At 40.6% G+C, this 18,890-nt stretch overlaps 1 protein-coding gene across 1 annotated transcript in view; it reads right to left on the bottom strand.

Annotated features, from left to right (window-relative positions):
• Window positions 1-7,744, bottom strand: part of EBF2 (EBF transcription factor 2) — a 176,732-nt gene extending 168,988 nt beyond the window's left edge. Inside the window, exons 1-5 of the mRNA XM_032795353.2 lie at window positions 7,173-7,744; window positions 4,570-4,726; window positions 3,465-3,528; window positions 3,051-3,106; window positions 2,653-2,726 (exon numbers count right to left, since the gene is read on the bottom strand). Coding sequence (XP_032651244.1) covers window positions 2,653-2,726; window positions 3,051-3,106; window positions 3,465-3,528; window positions 4,570-4,726; window positions 7,173-7,303 — 482 coding nt within the window. The 5' untranslated portion in view covers window positions 7,304-7,744. The remainder of the gene's footprint in view (window positions 1-2,652; window positions 2,727-3,050; window positions 3,107-3,464; window positions 3,529-4,569; window positions 4,727-7,172) is intronic.
• Between the last annotated feature and the right edge of the window lie 11,146 nt (window positions 7,745-18,890).

The raw sequence follows: 18,890 nt of genomic DNA, 5'->3' as shown, positions 1-18,890 counted from the left end.
CTCTGCACACCGAGGGCATCGCGGGCTGCTGGCAGAAGCATAACAACTAGTTTTCTCTTAGTTGATAATTGGTAGAACAAGATGACGACAAACCGTTATTCCATGAGAAGAGACTGTTTACCTTGATTTCCTACCACTGAAAGAAAAAAAGACACTGGATATTTAAGAGAGACCTCCATCCCAGACGGACAGTTCCCTTTACACTGTAATAGCCCAAACACATAAAGCCTATTGCTAAAACGTTCAGAACTGTAATAAATAAATTAAAAGCTCTAACTGAAGGGACTCATTATACAGGGGGCGGAGGGGAGTTGAGATTTTAAACTTTCAATTGATATGACAGATTGTTGCATCCACATCAATATTTAGACAACTTTCCTGCTCAGGATACATCTGTCACTGTCTGACTAGAAGATGCATGGGGGGGGGGGGGTGTTTGGATGCACTTGTCTGTATACAGCATGAATAACTTGAGTGATTTTCTATGACAAATCAAATCAAAAGATCAAAAGGGTATTTACCTGTAACTAACAAGAAAAAGAAAACAAACCCTGTAATTTAAAAAACAACAGGCATCAGTTTGGACCTCAGAGTGGGCACAGTACATTAATGTTTTATGTACTGTTACTAATGAAAACTAAAGTAGGGGCTTTAAAAATTGATGCTACCACGTAAGTAGCATAGAGCGAGGTGGATTTGATTATTGTGCTTAAAAAAATGTCAAATTTAACTAGAGTTGGATTCATTCATTCCCCCTGGTATTATTCAAAATGATGGTATAATGCCTCTTCAAAATAGGCAGCATCCTGTTTTAAAAGTATCTCTGAACAAGACATTTAAAAATCAAATGTCTTGATTAGGTTACACAGAGCTTTTGATTTGGTTCACTAATCTATGTCTTATGTGGAAAGGACAGCCCTGAATTGTAATTCTTCCTTGGCTAATCTATCAAGCAGGAGTTTAGTACAAACTGAATAATGGTTTACATTTGTAGAGCATTACCTTAAATCAAGCATGGAATATATTTATAGGCATCAATGGAAGCCCAGCATACAAAAGCTTAGCGGAAAGTTTATTTAGTACTTTTAAAATGTTGATTATTGTCAAAGGAAAGATCAGTACGTTTTGCTTTGAAGAAAGGAGTTTGTTTTGGTTTTTTTCACTCTTAATATAGATTCTCTCTCCATCCAGCTGGAGTGAAAAAAATGGATTACACTAGCTGTCATTTTGTTATTACAAATAGAGACCCTAGTGTATAGAAATCCAAAGATTTTGCTTTTCCAATGATCATCTAAGTATGGATAAGTCAAGCCTTTCACAAACAGGGATAGCATATATATTAAAATAAATATGTACGTTTTAGAGAAAGCAAAAAGTAACATGCCCCACTTCACTCTTCTTTAATATATACATATGCACAGAGCAAATTGTATGTTATGTAAAGGCAAAAAGCAAATTGTGTGTGTCACATATGAACACACCCGTCTATGAAAGTAATATTTGTAATGTTCAGAAGTAATGGTATAGAGTTACTCAGTTAATGAGGGTGACATAAAAGGCAAGTTTTGCATGCGTGTGCACACGTGTGTACGTATGAACACACACACATACACACTTTTGCATACTTTGCCCTCATTGCTGTTTTCCGGGTACACCAATTATTCCATTACCTTTTGAAAAATGTGAAAAATGCTTTCCCCTCAGCAACAAATTCTGTCCTATTAAATTGCTTTTACTATATCATCCACTTGGAAGGCAATACTTAAAATTATTAGTGCAATGTGCTTTTTAAAACAAGCAACATTCGATCCAAGAGCTTTTTAAAAAACCTATTACAATAAATCACAAACATGTTTAATAAAGGTCAAGGTTGGGTTTGCCTTTCATTTTATGAAAGAGCATTCTGTGCACAATTTAACACATTTTAATATAAGGACTTTGCATTATTAACTGTATCAAAAATAGTAATTATGTGAGCAGGAAAAATAAGAAGTTACCACGGAAGCAAGATGTACATACATAAGATACATGTACCTAAAGACATACACAAATGTTATTAAAAACGTCCTTAGCAGTATTTTATCCTTTAATTTATCATTTCAACATCCTAAATTTTTTTGTCTATTTTACAAAAAAGCAGAAGTTCCGTAAGCATTGCTTGTAACAAAAAATTATTTCAAAGATGTATTTTGGGGACAGAACTAAAGGACATTAATTATGTTCATTTAATTGATAATGTTAAAATATGTAACCTGGGAAAAAATTAATCAGGAGCGCTTTCTAATTTGCAGGTGGGTTCTGGAAATTGACAGTAATCATTTTAGAAGAGCAAACTGGAAAAGCTTAAAGAAACACGAAGTTGGGAATTCTAGGCCTTTCATTTTGTTGTCCAAACCGAGTGCAAAACAGAACAAAAATAGTGCAGTTCAGATCTTTGGCAGGGTCTCCAAATCTGTAGTACTAAATAAATGGGTATGGAACACAAACCAAATGTTGTATCCAGACAAAAAGAAATTATTCTTTTGGAAGTGTCCCCGGAGCAAAAACAAAACTCCTCCTATCTACAACTTATAGGGAAAACCCCTTTTAGTATCTTTGGAAGCTAAACTTATTAACTGAATCAATCCTATGCCACCAATAAAATTGTCTTACCTGCACATGACTTCATGAGTAAGCAGAACTCTGCACATTTCTGGATTCTTGTTCTGTCCTTCATAAGCGATGGGCTATGAAAATTAGGGAAATTAGTATATGGAAGAGGTTTTCGGTTTGTTTGTTTCTTGTAATATTCAGTTTTTAAAAACTGCAACGCACTATGGCTTGCAATTCCCACCCTCGAAGTCTTTTTTTGCACAAAGGTAGGCAGTATGCATATAATCGAGTATCACTTAAAAATTGTTGTGATCCTAGGATCACTGAGGGAAGGAAGAGGCTAATGCACTGGAAATTAAGGTATGCAATACAGACACTCAGGAGGAGAAAATAAAGCACAGGGTGAGAGGGGAATGAAAGAGTGGGGATTGTACAACACAAAAGCGGCCTCAGCTCACCTGTTTAGTGACTGAATCGATGAGCCTAACAAACAGATCCTGTTCAGTTCTGACACCTAAAGAGACAATGGGAAGAAATAGGAAATCCAACAGTTACAGAGATTGTTTCCCCTACTTGTCTAAGCCATCCTATAACTTTTCTATTTCGTTTTACTTCCAGTCAAGTATCATCTGAAAGTCTAAGGCTGATATTTTACAAAGCATAGGTTTACTAAAGGGTATCATGTTGGCCAAACCTGAAAAGCAACTGTCCACAGTGAGGATTTTTGCTTCCAAAAGAGAGACAAAGGGACTTCAATGTATTTTAAAGCGATCTCCTCAAGGTCTAAAACTTTATTATGGGTTCTTCTCTCCCAACCCCTTCTGTCCTGCCACCCGATTCTCTCCCACGCTGCCTTTTTGCAGGTGACTTACCATTGCTGTAAAGGAGTTGAAGTTTGTAGTGTGTGCCGTTATTGGTCTTTTCATTGCCTTGCTCCTGAAAGAGATTTAAAAATACCGTCCCAGAATTTGTTTGGTGCTGTTGGAGCACAAAAGCCACCCGCTTGCAAATCACTTATGGATGCGACAAGAAAGATCTTTGAGAGGTAGATCCGCTGATTGGGATAAATTAACCTTCCGAGTGACCCAGGACAGACATCCCTTCCTGTGGCATCTTCAGAAACTTTTCCACTTGCTATAAAGCTCCCAGCTTTATAACATAAACGCTCTTCCCTTATCGGGTGAATTTACACATTTTAAGCAAGCTAATATAGAGCAGCTCGACGCTGCCAGGTATTTTTTAAAACAAAACTGTACGTGCAAAATAATGAAATAGTTTTACAATAAGTCATTATCGGTATTTATTTCCTGAAGGTTATGTTACCGGGAAATCTCTCAGGTGAACTGGGACTGTAATTCATCAGAAGACAATTATTCATGTCGTCCTTCATAATTAAAAGTCCTTGCCCGTAACTAAACTAAACCCAAACATAGTTTGGAGGGAAGGAAGAAGGTTTCTAACTGCTTAAAGCCTGGATCTAAAACTCAAGAGCAAACGTTTCTGACACCCAGCCATTGACTTTGGAGTCTGAAAAGAACAGATTTAGCAGGTAATATGACAAATCACAGCCCGCTCTTCCAGTTCGATTAGGATACTAATAAAACCTGGCAGATCCGGCATATGCAAAAAATAATAAATAATAATAATAATAAAATAAAAAATACAACGTGTTGGACCCCTATGTGATTGCATTCTATTTTGTTTTGAGTGGATGTATGAAATTCCCCTTGTATCTCCCGGGCTGGCAGAAATTAAACAAATCTTGTTAATTACAGCGTTGGAGGCGAGCATGTTGAGAACAGGGGACTAAGCCCTAGTCCTGCTATCTAACCCCTGAACACAAAACCAGAGATTGTTATTTTGTTATGGAAAGGGTGGCTGAGAATGACACTACTTTACAAGGGCAGGTACTAGAAGGGGTGTGCGCGGACGGTAAATTTGGGGAGCTAAGAAAGAAAAAAAATTGACAGGCCTTACTTTATCATTTTCTACGAAGTCCACAAAAGCGGTCCTCTCTATTTCCACCGGCTGCCCCTGCCTGTCGTAGAGAGCCAGGACAAAATGAAAGAAATTGGATTTCCTCAAGTTGGAAGGTGGCTGTTTTTCGAAGTGAGCTCTGGACAAAGCTACTCCGCTGTAGAGGAAACAGATGGAATTGGGGAGGGGAGAGAAATAGATGAATTAAAGGTGGCATAGCAATCAAAAAAAATTAGCACAGAAAATGATTCTAGAAAGGGGGTAGGATTCTTCTAGTCTATGTAGCACGCCGGGTTATTAACAGTCAATTGTTACCAATGACTTTGATCTCGGTGCTGTCCTCTCCACCTTTGTGCACTCACATCGCTTTCGATTTAGAACATTAAATTAAATAAAAGTGCTTGAATTTTGGTGGCAGCCAAATGAAGAACTTTTTTGTCCCAAATGTTAGCGTCTGGAAACTTTATTAAATAATTTTCCCTCTTATGCCTTGATTTCCACTCTGTAGAGAAGAATAATTAACAGAACTTGAATATTAAAAGGAAAGATTGCAAGATAAGTTATTCCAAAACCGGATAAATATTTGATCATCTCCTCTGATCCATCTTCTTTTTCCCTTTCATACTTGTTTGTTGGGTACAATGCAAGGGGTGTGTCTATACTACAATAAACGTAGAATATAAATGCTAAAGGATCTGAAAAATGATACAATTCCAACAGAGTTCACTTTTCCTTTAACCCAGGTCAATGCTCTTAAAATCTCTTCCCAACTAGGTGTCTGTACTGAAGTGGGAAGACAACTGGGTTCAGGCAATATGCCTACCTTCCTCGGCAGCGAAATTTCTACCAATTTCATATTGTTTAGTCACTGATCCATTTGAATCAACCTGTGGGTCTTCCCCGCTGCAGTTTTGTGGATTGACTACGTGTAATTTAAACACAGGTTGCCTGATTTCTGTCACATATTCTACAAAATATGCGGTGATTTCTTCCGCGCATTTGCCGAGTTTGAATTATTCGGGATCTTTTCAGGCAATGGAAATCCTAAATCTTAGAGTTAGTTTTTTAGCAGAATGGGTTCCACTCTTTTCTTTATGTCGATTTTTATGGAAGGCACAGAAGACAGATACGGTGGAGAAGATTTCTCACTTACAGCATAGCTATGAAGTTTTCCTACTTTCTCCAGATTTAATTCCTAAAATGAATTCATGTAATATTCTTGCTTCACAGACTTGAGAAAAGTATTTGACTCTTTGGAAAGCTACAGATATCCCCCTTTATTTCTAACTCCAACTGGATAGGTACAATGTGACTGGGCAACGCACAATTTCTCTTCTTTACCCGCCTCCCCCCACTCCCGGCCAGCTTAATAGTTTGATTTTTATTATCTTGAGTATAAGAACTTTGATCACTGTATTTTTACAAGACATCTAGAATAATTAGCGACGTCCCAATGCGAACACCAGTCAATTAGCCCCTGTGAACTGGCGATTTCTTACAGTGCATCTAACATTTGTTTTACTTTCGCTTTCCCCATCAAGGTATTTTTCCTCCCCCTATAAATTAAATTATCAATAGTCATTAAAAAAAAACTTATGATATCTCCTCTCATGCTGCTTGAAAGCTCTTCCATAGAGATTAGATGGGGGAGGTGAGGGCATATAGGGCTGTATTTGTATATTGGTTCCTAGCCCAACGTATATGCAACGCGGTTGTTATGTTCCTCAAGTAAAGGTGTCTCTATCCTCAACTTTCTTCTCGGGCAGATTCAGCCCCTTCGCACACGTGTGCCCGAAGACTGTCTAAAGAGATATCTGAGAAACGTGAGGACATATTTGTTTAGGAAGGGCTTCGTTCCTGTCACTCCCTCATAAAAAGATAAACAGAAGAGAAGAAAATAGGGAGAGGAAGTCTGTAACTAAGAGAACGCGGCACTGGAACGCGTATTTATTGGCAATATTTGGAATAGAAAGATTATCCCCCAGACAGAAGCAAGAATGCATCCTCTTCTGCGGTTGTTAGGTTTTATATTCCAGCCAGCACTGAGATCTAAATTGTGTTGACAAGACTAACGCAAGGAGTTGGTAAGTAGGGTCAAGGACTCCTCCACTCAGATCATTCACATGAGAGCTCTCTGCTGCACCGCTGAGACTGGTAGTTTTGCAAAATCTTGGTAAAGGTATCTCCCCTTTCCTTTGTTACTCAAACCCACGCTGGGCTTGCTTTCTGCTTAACCCTGTGCATCTTGTCTGAGTGGGGAGGATGGTGGCATTAGCTATACAAAGTATGCCCTGGGATCAAGGAAAACAAGGTGATTTTGGATCAAAATAGGCATGGCCATTACGTTTAGCCGGAAGAACATTCCTAGTCAGACGTCCGGGCGTAGAACGATCTAAAGAATTACTGTTCGTTTCCATTGCTATGCCCCCCACCCCTGTCCAATCTCTGCTCTCTGACTTCCTCTGTTGTGTGTTTGTCCCTCGCTTCAGCTTTGCCCTCTTGAATTTTCCCTGACTGGGGCGGGGAAGTAAACTCAGTCGTGACTCTGAACACCACCGGGAGGAAAGGGAGCTTTCAAAGAGGAAATCACGAATCTCGATTACCTTTGTGCAGCTACGTTTGCATCTACCACCCCAACATTTCTGACCCAGGACCTGACGGAATCCATTTCAGAAGCGAGAGATTTCTCTTTCAGAATGGGTCCTCTTCCTAAAGTATCTTGAATCCCAAACATTTAAGAAGTCTATTCCAACCGGCCACCGTTTCTTTTTTAAAAAAAAATGCAGCTGCCTTTGAAATTGACACGCGCACACAGATCCCAAAACCAGTGGAGAAGTCCAGCTTTAAAACCAACTTCTTCTGCTTTTAGACGCTAAGGGATTTGGTGAAAACGCCTTCCCCTCAAAATAGAAAGTTTTTCCTCCTGCAAAGTAAAGTTTTGCTCTCATTCAGGCTCGCCCGGTCCTATCATCCTGCAAACGCCGGCAAGGAAACAGCATCCAAACACTGATCGTTGTTAACCAGGATCACCTGTTTCTCAGAGACACCGGGAAAAGAGAACTGATTGCTGCCTAATCCAAAAAAAAAAAAAAAATCGCGATAAATCGTGAAAGAAAGGAAGAAATGGAGCGCAAGAGTCTGATTACACATCGAACTGCGGAAGCCAGAATGCTTCCCCAAGCTAGTCACCATCAATGGGTTACAGCATAGGGAGAAAACATACTAAGAAGGGGGCGGAGCATATTTCCATATTAGGGAACTCTATTTGCATAGACTCACCCGATTGGAGGATTGAAGACAATTATAAAGCTGATATACACTAATAAGTCCAGCTCCGGGCTACCAACAATTGCCAAAGGGAAAAGCAACAGTAATCAGACTTTTTCCGATTGTTGAATAAGTTCCTTACCAAAATTACTTCGCTTTCAGTGTGTTAACCTCAGGTGGAACCCACTCAGTCTACGGTATTATCTTGTTATTCTAAACAAGAGAAAAAATTCTAGGAGACTTATAATATGTATTCCTGCCATCAGATGATGAGTTTTGTAACCATAAACAATAAAACAAAACATCCTTTTCTGAAAATCTGGAATGTCGTCTTGCTATTCTTTTAGGAGCATCGTTAGAAAGAGTTTCAGCGAAAACTAAATAGGATCTAATCCAAATATTAGGGGGAATTAGAAGGTGCTCTCTATAACGGGTTGGTGACAGATTGTGCGCGTCAGCGAGGGAGAAAAAGAGAGATCCACACATATCCAATCCATAAAATGCACCCAAAATTTCACCCTACACCAGAGCTCTGAATCGTCCCTTAAAACTTTATATTGCGATGCATCTAGGTAAAAAATGTAGCCGCTGAAATGACATAGCTATATTCATCCATAAACCAGAGAGTGGTTCCTACTTTACAAAAAAAAAAAAAAAAAAAAAAAAAAATATGTGGTTGTGTGGAATAGATGCTTAACAATTCTTTTTCCGTTAGAGACAACAGGTTCCCCCACACTGAAATCTATATAACACCAACGCGAAAACAGATTTCAAGACAATGAATGCAAATCTGTGCTCAAAGACCATCTGCCAGATGAAGGAATCAGATGTTCCATAGTTAAAGAGACAGGGCATGGATTTCCTCGCCTCATTATTTAGAGCCCCTCTCTTTAACCTGCTTTATGTTTAGGAGGAGAAATAAAAATTTCTTTTCAGTCTCAAATCTAGTTGATTACATTCAAAAAAGGGAGTACGGTTAGTTGCATTTTAAATGCCTGCCTTTCCACTAAGTGTTAGATGATTATAAAAGTTGATTTAAAAATATATTTAAATCTTTTCATCCGAAAAACGTATATTTCATTCACACTCGATTGGGGGAGGGGGGGCGGCGAAGAGGGGACTCTAAATTATTCTGTCTACATGCATGACATACATGGTATTAGATGAACTATAAATCTCCACGCGATCTCTGTTCAAAGATATTTACCACACTAACCTTTCTTTCCCCCTGAATTGATAAATATGCATCGAGTGATTTGTCAGTTTAGCAAAAGGAAAGGTTGACTTTAAAAAAAAAGAAAAAAAAAGCAAGGATCAGTTCTGTTCATTCTCTCTGAAGCACCTGGTATTGCCCACTGTGGGAGGACAGGATACTCAGCTGTATGGACCTTTGGTCCGGCCCAGTATGGCCATGCTTATGTTCTGTGGTTAACAACAATATATTGTATAAATAAGCATTCATGTGATGTGTAATAATAGTATCTTTTGATACAATTTCTCAACTGTGAAAAGCACTGTTTGTTTCTGAAATGAGTCGAGATCATTTAAACCATCAAAGAAAGAAATCAAGAGTATTCAAACTAGATTTACAGACGATAGTGGGTGATCTATACGTAACAGGAAAGTTACCTTCGCCCACTGAATCTTAAGTGTATTCCCTGCGTTAAGAACGATTTATTTGCATTTTATTTGTATCATTGGCACTGTAATATATAATTTAACTTGCTCCTGAATGTATTCCTACAGCTGGGATGGAAAAAAATCCCACTTGTTCTGACCCTGGATGGTGTATTAACAAGGAGAAAAGGCTTTCAAATAATTGTCGCTCCCTGCTCCAAGTGATAGAGCCGATTGCTGTCCTTCTAATGTGTTAAAAATATACCAGACCAGGCTCCCTTAAGATGCTTATCCAATAAAGTCTAATCGGTTACAAAATCTTGGTGGAAACTCCACTGTCTCGCTGAGTAGGTGAGGGAGAGCGAGCTCTGACCCAGGGGTAAACGTGCCAGGTTTCAGGACAATAGGGAATCGTGTGCCACAGTCCCCGAGGGGAGTCTGGCTTTTAAGAATTCATAGCAGGGTCAGAGGGCACCGACTCAGGTCAGGGGAGGGGCACCCTCTTTGCCCCCAACAGCTGCCACCAAAATTTGGCACTTCGGGAACAAATGAAAGGATCCCCCCCGCCCCGCTCAATATTTCCCCAGAACTGCCCACCCACCCACGTAGTGTCCCCTTCCCCCATCCCTTCCAACGCCAAGTTAACAGGCTGTCTCCCGGTACAACTTGGGGCGGCAGGAGGGACGATCGCAGCCGCCCTGAAATCTTTGTGCTCTCTTCAGAGAGGCATGACAGGTTTGCGGTGGCGCTGTGAGATAATCCAAGCCAACTGGCGTGCATGGACTCAAACCAATTCCACCCCGCTTTAGAAGAGGGACCATTTATTTTAGAGTCTCTCTTCCTCTACAGTTTAGATCATTTACTTACACCGAGGGTTTTTTTTTTCTTCTAAAAGGACAGGATAATGGGTTTTTAATACTTAATGGAAGTGTTCCTTCCAGCTCCCATTCCAACAGCAAGTGCCTGGGTTTAATACCGCTTGAGCCAAAATCAGCTAATTCCCCTGATGTAACTCCAGGACATCGCCGTTCATTTCAGCTGGAGTGACTCCGGATTCAGACCAATGTAAACCGGGTTTAATTTGGATTTGTACCTCTTAATGCATCAATTTGTTTAGGCGAGTCAATTTCACACACTAGTGAAAGGACAATGACATCTAATAACGTGTGAAAACTAAACAGAATGCACCGTTTAAAAACACGACTTGCTAAAGGATGCCTTGAAAGTGGAAGGAAGTCTCTTTTTTGTCTTCCTGCAAGAAAATAAAAGCTCTTTTAAAACTGAACAGTTCGGTAAGGGCCGTTTAGGGTTGGCAATTGGAACGTGAGGCTTCACAGCAGATAACTAGTAGTTTGAAAGAGCAGCCCAAGGGATACAAAGAGAAACAATGAGCTATGTAGTTTAGCAACAAGAAGGATCTGGAGCGACTCTGCCCCAGTTCAGCCTCCCAAAACAGACAGACGTAGAGTCCAAGATTTAGTACGCAGCCAGTTCTGTTACGCTTCCTTAACTTTGTGGTCTAAGCCGCCTTTTCAATAGGTGTCATTCCGAGCTCTTCTTTAAACCGCTCGGATTCTTGATAACGCTTTTCTTCTTTTTTTAAAAAGTGTAACTATTTGTGGTTTTTTCCTTCTGCCTCAAGCGCAATCTCTCCCTTGCCTCCATCCACATTTCGGGATCAAAACAGGTGAGGACATCCTGGCATGGTCAATGTCATGTGCTCTTCTTTATTATAAACGGACACAGTACATTGCTTCTAACAGCTGACTGCTAACAGGTTCCTGACTAAACACTTAAAAGACCGGATACGTTAAAGATTTCCGCTCCAATATATTAAATATTCGACCAGATTTTTTAGATCTCTTTAAAAATACTTATGCCCCCCCCCCACACACACACCTCACAAGCGTTTGGAAAATGAACGAGGACCAACTTGTCTTACGCTACACCTGAAGCAAATGCACACCTACAAGGAATGAGACAATGACCCTCCTACTAACCCTTTGTAAAGGGTTCCTTAGGCAGCAGCAAAGACAATGGAGCAGATGATTCAATGATTACAAACTACAGATTTTTAAATCATCAATGTCAGCGCGGAGCAAAGTCGCAGATTTGTTTTCTGCATGTCATATCCTGTGTTTTTTGGCTAAATCGTGTTTTTAAACGGTGCATTCTCTTTAGTTTTCACGTGTTATTAGATGGCATTGTCCTTTCACTAGTGTGTGAAATTGACTCGCCAAAGCAAACGGATGCATTAAAAGGCACAAATCCAAATTAAACCTTGGTTTACATTGGTCTGAATCCGGAGTCACTCCAGCTGAAATGAACGGAGCGTCCTGGAATTACACCTTGCGTCTCTCCAAATAAATAAATAAATAAAATAAAATAAACCGTTGTTACGACCTGCTCAAAAAGACAGTTTTCAATCACCTGGAAACTAGATGATTACCTTATATATGCGTGCGCGTACCCACCAATCAGAACTGCATTTCCATACATTTGTTTCTCAAGTGTATAATAGAAGAAAGTCTTTCAAGAATCAGAGAAGACGATAAGGGTAAACAAATGGTTTACTTTCACGTTGTAGTTTGTGACAGAAAGATAGCTAGGAAAAGCTCCGACAGGCTACGCGCTCTTAACTTCTCCAATGGAAAACAATCTGAAAGTCCTCAGCACAGATCTGGGTAAGAAATTTTATTCCAGCTGATATGCATCTACTATATTCCTGATTTATAAAGACCCTCGATTTAACTGAAATAAAATCGTAAGGACAAGGGTCGCTGAAGGGGTGGGAGAGAGAACACAAAATATTTCAGAACAGAGGGTTTAATACAGTTCACTGGTATGCAACTGACATACGAAACCGAATACAGCTCTCAGCTGTGATTCAAAGTATAAAGCAAGACACAGTTAAATCAAGCCCTTTCGATTATACTTGTTACAAACCAATATTTGTATCCATTTACCATAAATTATTTTAAAAGGATGCTCGCTCACTCATGTGATTGTGGGAGGGAAACACCACTAAGTATAAAATGATTGACTCCACACACACATCCCATTACGAAATAACCAGAAACGTGGGTCCATAGCTACAAAATCTTAAACTACACCTGGTCTCACTCTCTCCCCCTTCCCTCTTGTATCATAAAGGCACTATTTACTATAGGCAGATCCACACTGATCATTGTTTATGAAACGTGTAAGTTTCAAAGAATCCACTGATCACTGCAACTTACACATTTATAAGCACTGATCAACAGAACGTTTGGAACCATACAAATTATTAAGTCAACATGCAAAAACGTCTGCTCCCCACATCCGTCCCCAAAGAGAGAAAATACTGTATCCCTCAGAAACTCTTTCGAGTTTCCCATATATTTCAATAAGTAGGTGCTTTTTCACTAGAACAGAAACACACATCTGTTAGGTTTTATATTCAACTTTTTTTTTTAAAGATACTTTTACTGCCTTTTGCCTAGCATGGTTTTTGGAACACATTAGCGAATAATATTTTACCATGGGGAGTGTATGTTCTATTTTATTTTATAATGCAAATTTGAAGAGTCTTATTGCTGGAGTTTGTTTTTCTAACTACATGAAATGTTGAAGCAACAAGCACATTCAGGAAAAAATATTTTAGGTGAGTGTATATTTGTGCTCGGATCTTCTTATTTTCCAGTTTACAGAAGGCTGCTGAGAACATTTTTCAATATATCTTTGTATAAAGACATTTTAAAACACCCCAGATCAGGAAATCCAAATTTGTCATAGCCCTTTTAATTTATCCACACTGAATACACACTTGATCCAGTTTTTGCTGGCAGAAGCTAAATTTGCACCAACTGAATTTGTGCAGACAAACCTGAGGGTGGAATTGGACTCATTCTGCATTAACATATACAATTCATAACCCTAATAATAACCCAAAAGACTTCCTATGGCCCCAATCCTGCAAACACATTTATGAACATGCTTAAGGTAAGTAGATCTGCTGAAGTTAGTGGAACAACTCACACGTGTAAGCCTGTGTTTAAGTGTTTGTATGATCAGGGCCTAAATTGACCTTCTCACATGAATTATTTCTATTTCCTGATTGAGATCCTGATTCAGCAATGTAGTTTAAACACTTGCCTACCTTTAAGAGCTTGAGAGTATCATTGAAGAGAAGGGACAACTCACTCACTTAAAGCTCATGCTTAAGTACGTTGCTAAACAGGAACCTTAGTTTTTGTTTTTCAATACACATTTTTCTTTAAGAAAAGAATATTTTTCTCTCTCTCACTTTCTTGGGTTGCTGTGGAATTCTACATAGCATAGTCTAAAAACTTAAGGCGGGAAATTCCACAGGCAAACAGAGCACAACACACACACACACACCTGTGTAAACTAATAAATATTGATGTTTAATATTAATATTGTAAAATAACATTTGTTGTTTCGTACTCCTATAAATCCAAAATTGGTAGTAGTTTCATACTGTGCCTAGGCAAAAATGCAAATTTTGTTGCATTTATCTCAACTATTTTATTTATAATTGATCTGGAGATCAGCTTTCATTGAGGACTAGCCACCTGGAAAAATCTGCAGTCCCATTTCAGGTATGCATGTATTAGAGCCTTTTCAAGGCAGAAAATGTATATGCATTTATTTTCACTCATGTGTCACTTGGATGAGTAGACATGGCTCAAAACTTTCCAATAACTTCCATCCTTAGGTTGAATCCAAAGGAGAGTTACAGATAGTTATGCTGCTTGGTTCAAAGCCCAGGAAGTCACTGGAAAGATTTGGATCACACCCATGTTGAGCTATAGAGGGCTCAATATAAACTTAATGATAGTGTTCTCTTGCTTATTTTTATGTATTTATGTATTGGCTTCTCTGTGGTATTTTGAGTATTTGAGTACTTCAAATATTAAACTTATTCTAACCACACACCTATGAAGTCAGGAAGTATCATCCCAATTTGACAGATGAGGAAACTGAGGCACAGAAAGGTCATACAGCAAGTCTGTGGCTGAGCTAGGAACAGGATTTAGACCTAATATATGTATTAACCATAGAAACCTCTTTCCTCGACTCAGCAGATCGATCTTTCCGCAATACACATCAGTCTTGTGCCAACTTAAAAACCTTCCTGAGTAACACAAACACATTCACTAGCAAAATCCTCAGCTAGCGTATGTTGCATGAAGTCATTGGAGTGACACCAGTTTCCACTAGCTGAGGACCTGGCCTCAGTGTACATAACTGATTTTTCCAACACCTATACAACATCCTAAATATACTGGACATTCATACGGATAAAAAGAATATTTAAGAATTATAACTGTTAATGCTAACATTTTGGAAGAGATATTAAACCTCATGCTTCACGGCTTATGCCCATTTCTAACTATTAGGGATTTAGATAAGCTTTTTTAAGGATCACTGGTTTTTGCTCAGTGTTCATACAGGTCCTAACACAGTGCAGTCCAGACTCCATGACCAGGCTCTTAGGTGCTACCACAATACATACAAATAATACGGTTTAGGAGGATCCGTAATCTGTGAGGGGAAGGCTGGGGGAAATTATCCTATTTCTGCCTATTGTGAGCCTTCTATTGCCTTCCTCTGGTGCTGGCCACTCTCAGAGACAGAATACAGGACTAGACGAACCGCAGATCTGATCCAATCTGGCAGTTCCTACATTACACCTCCCACGCAATCAGTAGGAGGCTGAAAGTCCATATGCAGTAACAAAAGCTTTTCCAGAATGGAAGAGACACTTCTCAGTTCCTCCCTACAGTATGTGAAAGTAATATGAATCAGAAAAGCTGTATAAAACCATTTTTAGTTTTTTATTTATACAGGACTATTAAAATGCCTAATTTAAGGGAAGCTGAGTGGAGTTCTGCTTTATGTAGGCTGGGGTTTTCAAAGGAGCTAGAGAGAACTAGACATCCAGGCCCCGATCCAGCAAAAGCTTATACATGTGCTTAACCTGATGCATTGTGTTATTATTTGCATGACCCTAGCACCTAGAAGCCCTAATCATGGACCAGGACCCCATTGTGCTAGGTGCTGTACAAACAGAATCAAAAGACTGTCCTGCCTCAAGCGCCACTGATTGCGATGGGACTATTCATCCCGTTACGCATGTGTGTAAGTCTTTGCACGCTCAGGATTCCCAGTGAATTGCAATGGCATTTGGATACCTAATTCTTTTACAACTCCCCAGCACAGCCAATATTTTGTTTGTAAGGGGGTATTTTCAATTATTTATTAACTATTTACATTCAGTAGAGTCTAATTTTGCCTACAGATTTGTTGGGGGAGGGGGAAGGGGAGAACCTCACAGATCTTTATATCTCTTGTGATATTCAGTTAGGGTTTAACATTTGCCCAGGTTTTATATTGCTCTGTTTAAGTGTTGATCTTTAATGAAAAAAAACCTCAGACACTTTAAATTTGACACATACTTATATGGTTCTGTTGTTTTTCTGTGTCCTTGACTGTGCCCATTCAATGTTGCAATCACTATTGTGTTATGCAATAGAAAGATTAAAGCAAAAAATGGTTCTGTTTGTCAGCTTTGTGCATTTGGCAACATTTTGTGCACTGAGGGTTACTCTGTTTTACTGATGGTTAGTTGCACTTTTGTCTGTGCATAACATTGGGAATAAGTCCACATGTGCATGCTTTCCGGGAATTCCATGACCAATAGCAGCATCAGCAAAGCTGAAATTCCTGAGGCAGAGGCACCAAGAAAGCTGAGTGTCTGGGAGGGGTGTGGAGGGGGTAGGAGGAAGTGGGCCTAAGAATGTTTGGTGGTGGTGTTCCTGGGCTTATTCCAAAGATATTAGTAGGGGAGCAAAAAATCCCTGTCACTTTTTAAAAAAAGGAATGAATAATAATTATTTAAAAAAAAATCAGGTCACACTATGGAGAAAAGGGGTGCGCTCCAAAAACTGGTAATAGCATCACTTTAAAGCTGAAGAACTACAAAAGCTGAGCTAGAATCTTGGCTGCAGCAAAGGACTGCAGAGAAAAACACAGGTAAGGTGGGGTGCAAAGGTGGCTTTTATTTATCTTTGTGTTCACCCGATCGTATTCTGGCGATGCAATGGGCTGGTTCTCCCAGTGTAAGTCTGAGCAGCCTTAGGGCTGCTCTAAACTACGCTAGCTGCCAACAGCCCCAGTGAGCAATTACAGTAGTCAAGAATCATTTCCCCTGGCCATGTCCCCTGTTCTGGGGTAAGCAGAAGGCTGGCATAGGAGCTACTATATTGGCTGTGTGCCATTATAGGATTCCTCTACTTGGGTGAGCCTTCCATGGCAGACTAGGTGAGCTCCTGACCCACCTGACACCAGTGGAATGGAACAAAGCAACCATGTGACAGAGGAGAATTTGACCCATTCAAAGCATGCCTGAGATGAAAAGGTATTTTTTCTCTCTCTCTCTAAGAAAGAAAAAGAAAGAAATTATTTAGCTACACACAAACAGCAAACCCTCCCTCCCCAGAGTTGCCCCATCCACTTCAATGAGAGCAAGAAAGGGTTAGCAGGATCAGGCACAGGGGGCTTAAAAGGAGGACACTGAGCAAATGAGCAATCCTGTGGTCCATGTGTATCCCTTTGCTTCAAGAAAGTTGGACCCTTACACTGTTTTCAAGAGGCTGTGTTCAAATCAGAGCATCTGAACAGCAGAATACTTGAAAGAACATGGCATCATGTGTAGGATACATTTCCTTCCCTGCCCCTACAGATAATCCACAGGCTGCAGCCCAGCCAGCGTGGTCAATCCCGGAGATATGGCTGGAGAGCATGCTAAGACGATCATATTCACATCTGGTTTCACCTGAATTTATCAGTCTATATCTGCCTTAATAGCAGGCCCAAGTGGAATCTGGACAACTAGGACAGAGTTTAGATGCATTAGAATGCAAGCCCTTCAGCTCAGAGACTGTTTCTTCTGCCATGCTTGGAAACAACTTGCCCGTTTTGGCACTACCACAAACAAATAATTAACATCTAGACACCTCAGTCAGATGACGCCTCCACTGTATTAGATGCTGCACAAACACACAGTACATGACTGCACCTGCCCCACAAACTTATGCTCCAGCAAGCAAGGCCTAGATGGGTGAAACAAGCCAGCAGATGGGAGGATAAGGACACAAAAGAGGTACAATGTTTTAGCTCTCAATCACTGTGTGCTCAATCTTTAGCCCACCAGTGACAATAATCCAACTCATCTCTTTATTAATATTCATTTGTATGACAGCAGCGCCTCGGGGCTCCAACTGAGATCAGAGCCCCATTGCATAAGGTACTGTACTCACCTGACATGACAATAGTGTCCTTGAATTGCTTACAGTTGAAATAGACAAAACAGACAAGCGGTGGGAAAAGAAACTGGACCACGGATAGGTGAAGTGATTTGGCCAAGGTCAAGCTGCAGGTCAGAAAGTAGGTCTACTAACTCCAAGTCCCATGTCCTAGCCACCCAGTGGTTCTCATGCCTTTTTTTTAAACCCAGGAACCCCTAAACTTAAATAGACAAACCTGCAGACCCCAACCAGAGGCAATACATGCAGGTGTGGGAGCACACAGAGTCAGATGTGCTCCCCCTCCCACTAGATTTCTGCTTTCCTTTTGGCCCTGCTCTCTGAAGTGCTGATGTAGCAGGCCAGAGCAGTGGTGCATCTCCTTGGCTAGCTGCTGCCTGCTCATGGAGTCAATGGATGCAAGGCAGCCCCTTCTGATGGCAGGGGGAGATCTCTCTTCTGCAGTGACGCTGCAATTTTTGGTTGTGCTCCCCCAACTCAGAAAGGCTGGGTGGCTCACTGAGGTGAGTGATGGGGGTGGAGGTGGTGGGGCTCAGGCTTGGGCTTCATGCCTGAGCCTCGCCACCCAGGGCTGAAGCCTGGTCCTTGGTGGACCCCCGGAAACCTGCTTGGGACCTACCAGAATCCTGGTTGAGAACCAGTGCGTGAGACCCTGCTATCTAGCTTTTAAAGGCCAGCCCTTGGTAATTCTCTTTTTTAAAACGTTCCCCCATTTATTGTCATCTCCACTGGATGCATGGCACTCTCTGAATACCCAAGATACGGGGGAAGAGGGGGAAGAGCCAGTCATCATCCAACATGCAGAGTGAACTGAGAACTGTTGCACCAGCCAGAGTGACCATAGTCGATGGCATCGCATCAGGCATAGTGTAGCGAAGTCCCCACATCTGAATCAATCCTGCGAATCCACAAATCTCTGGGCCAGCCCCATGGTAGCATCAGGGCTTGCTCCACCCTTCATGTGCCAATGGGAGCAGGGAGTAAGAAATCACTGGAGATGCCGTGACAGCAGTAGGTCTAAATTCTCACAGCAGGCCCCCTTGCACTAAACCCACTGTTGCATCGCCCCTGTCGCCCCCCAGTTGGTGAACTGAAGCCTAGGCTGGC

Source organism: Chelonoidis abingdonii, chromosome 2 (assembly GCF_003597395.2).
Source record: "Chelonoidis abingdonii isolate Lonesome George chromosome 2, CheloAbing_2.0, whole genome shotgun sequence".
NCBI lineage: Eukaryota > Metazoa > Chordata > Testudines > Testudinidae > Chelonoidis > Chelonoidis abingdonii.
The sequence above is the reverse complement of the archived record's forward strand: the minus strand, read 5'-3'. Positions and strand labels throughout refer to the sequence as shown.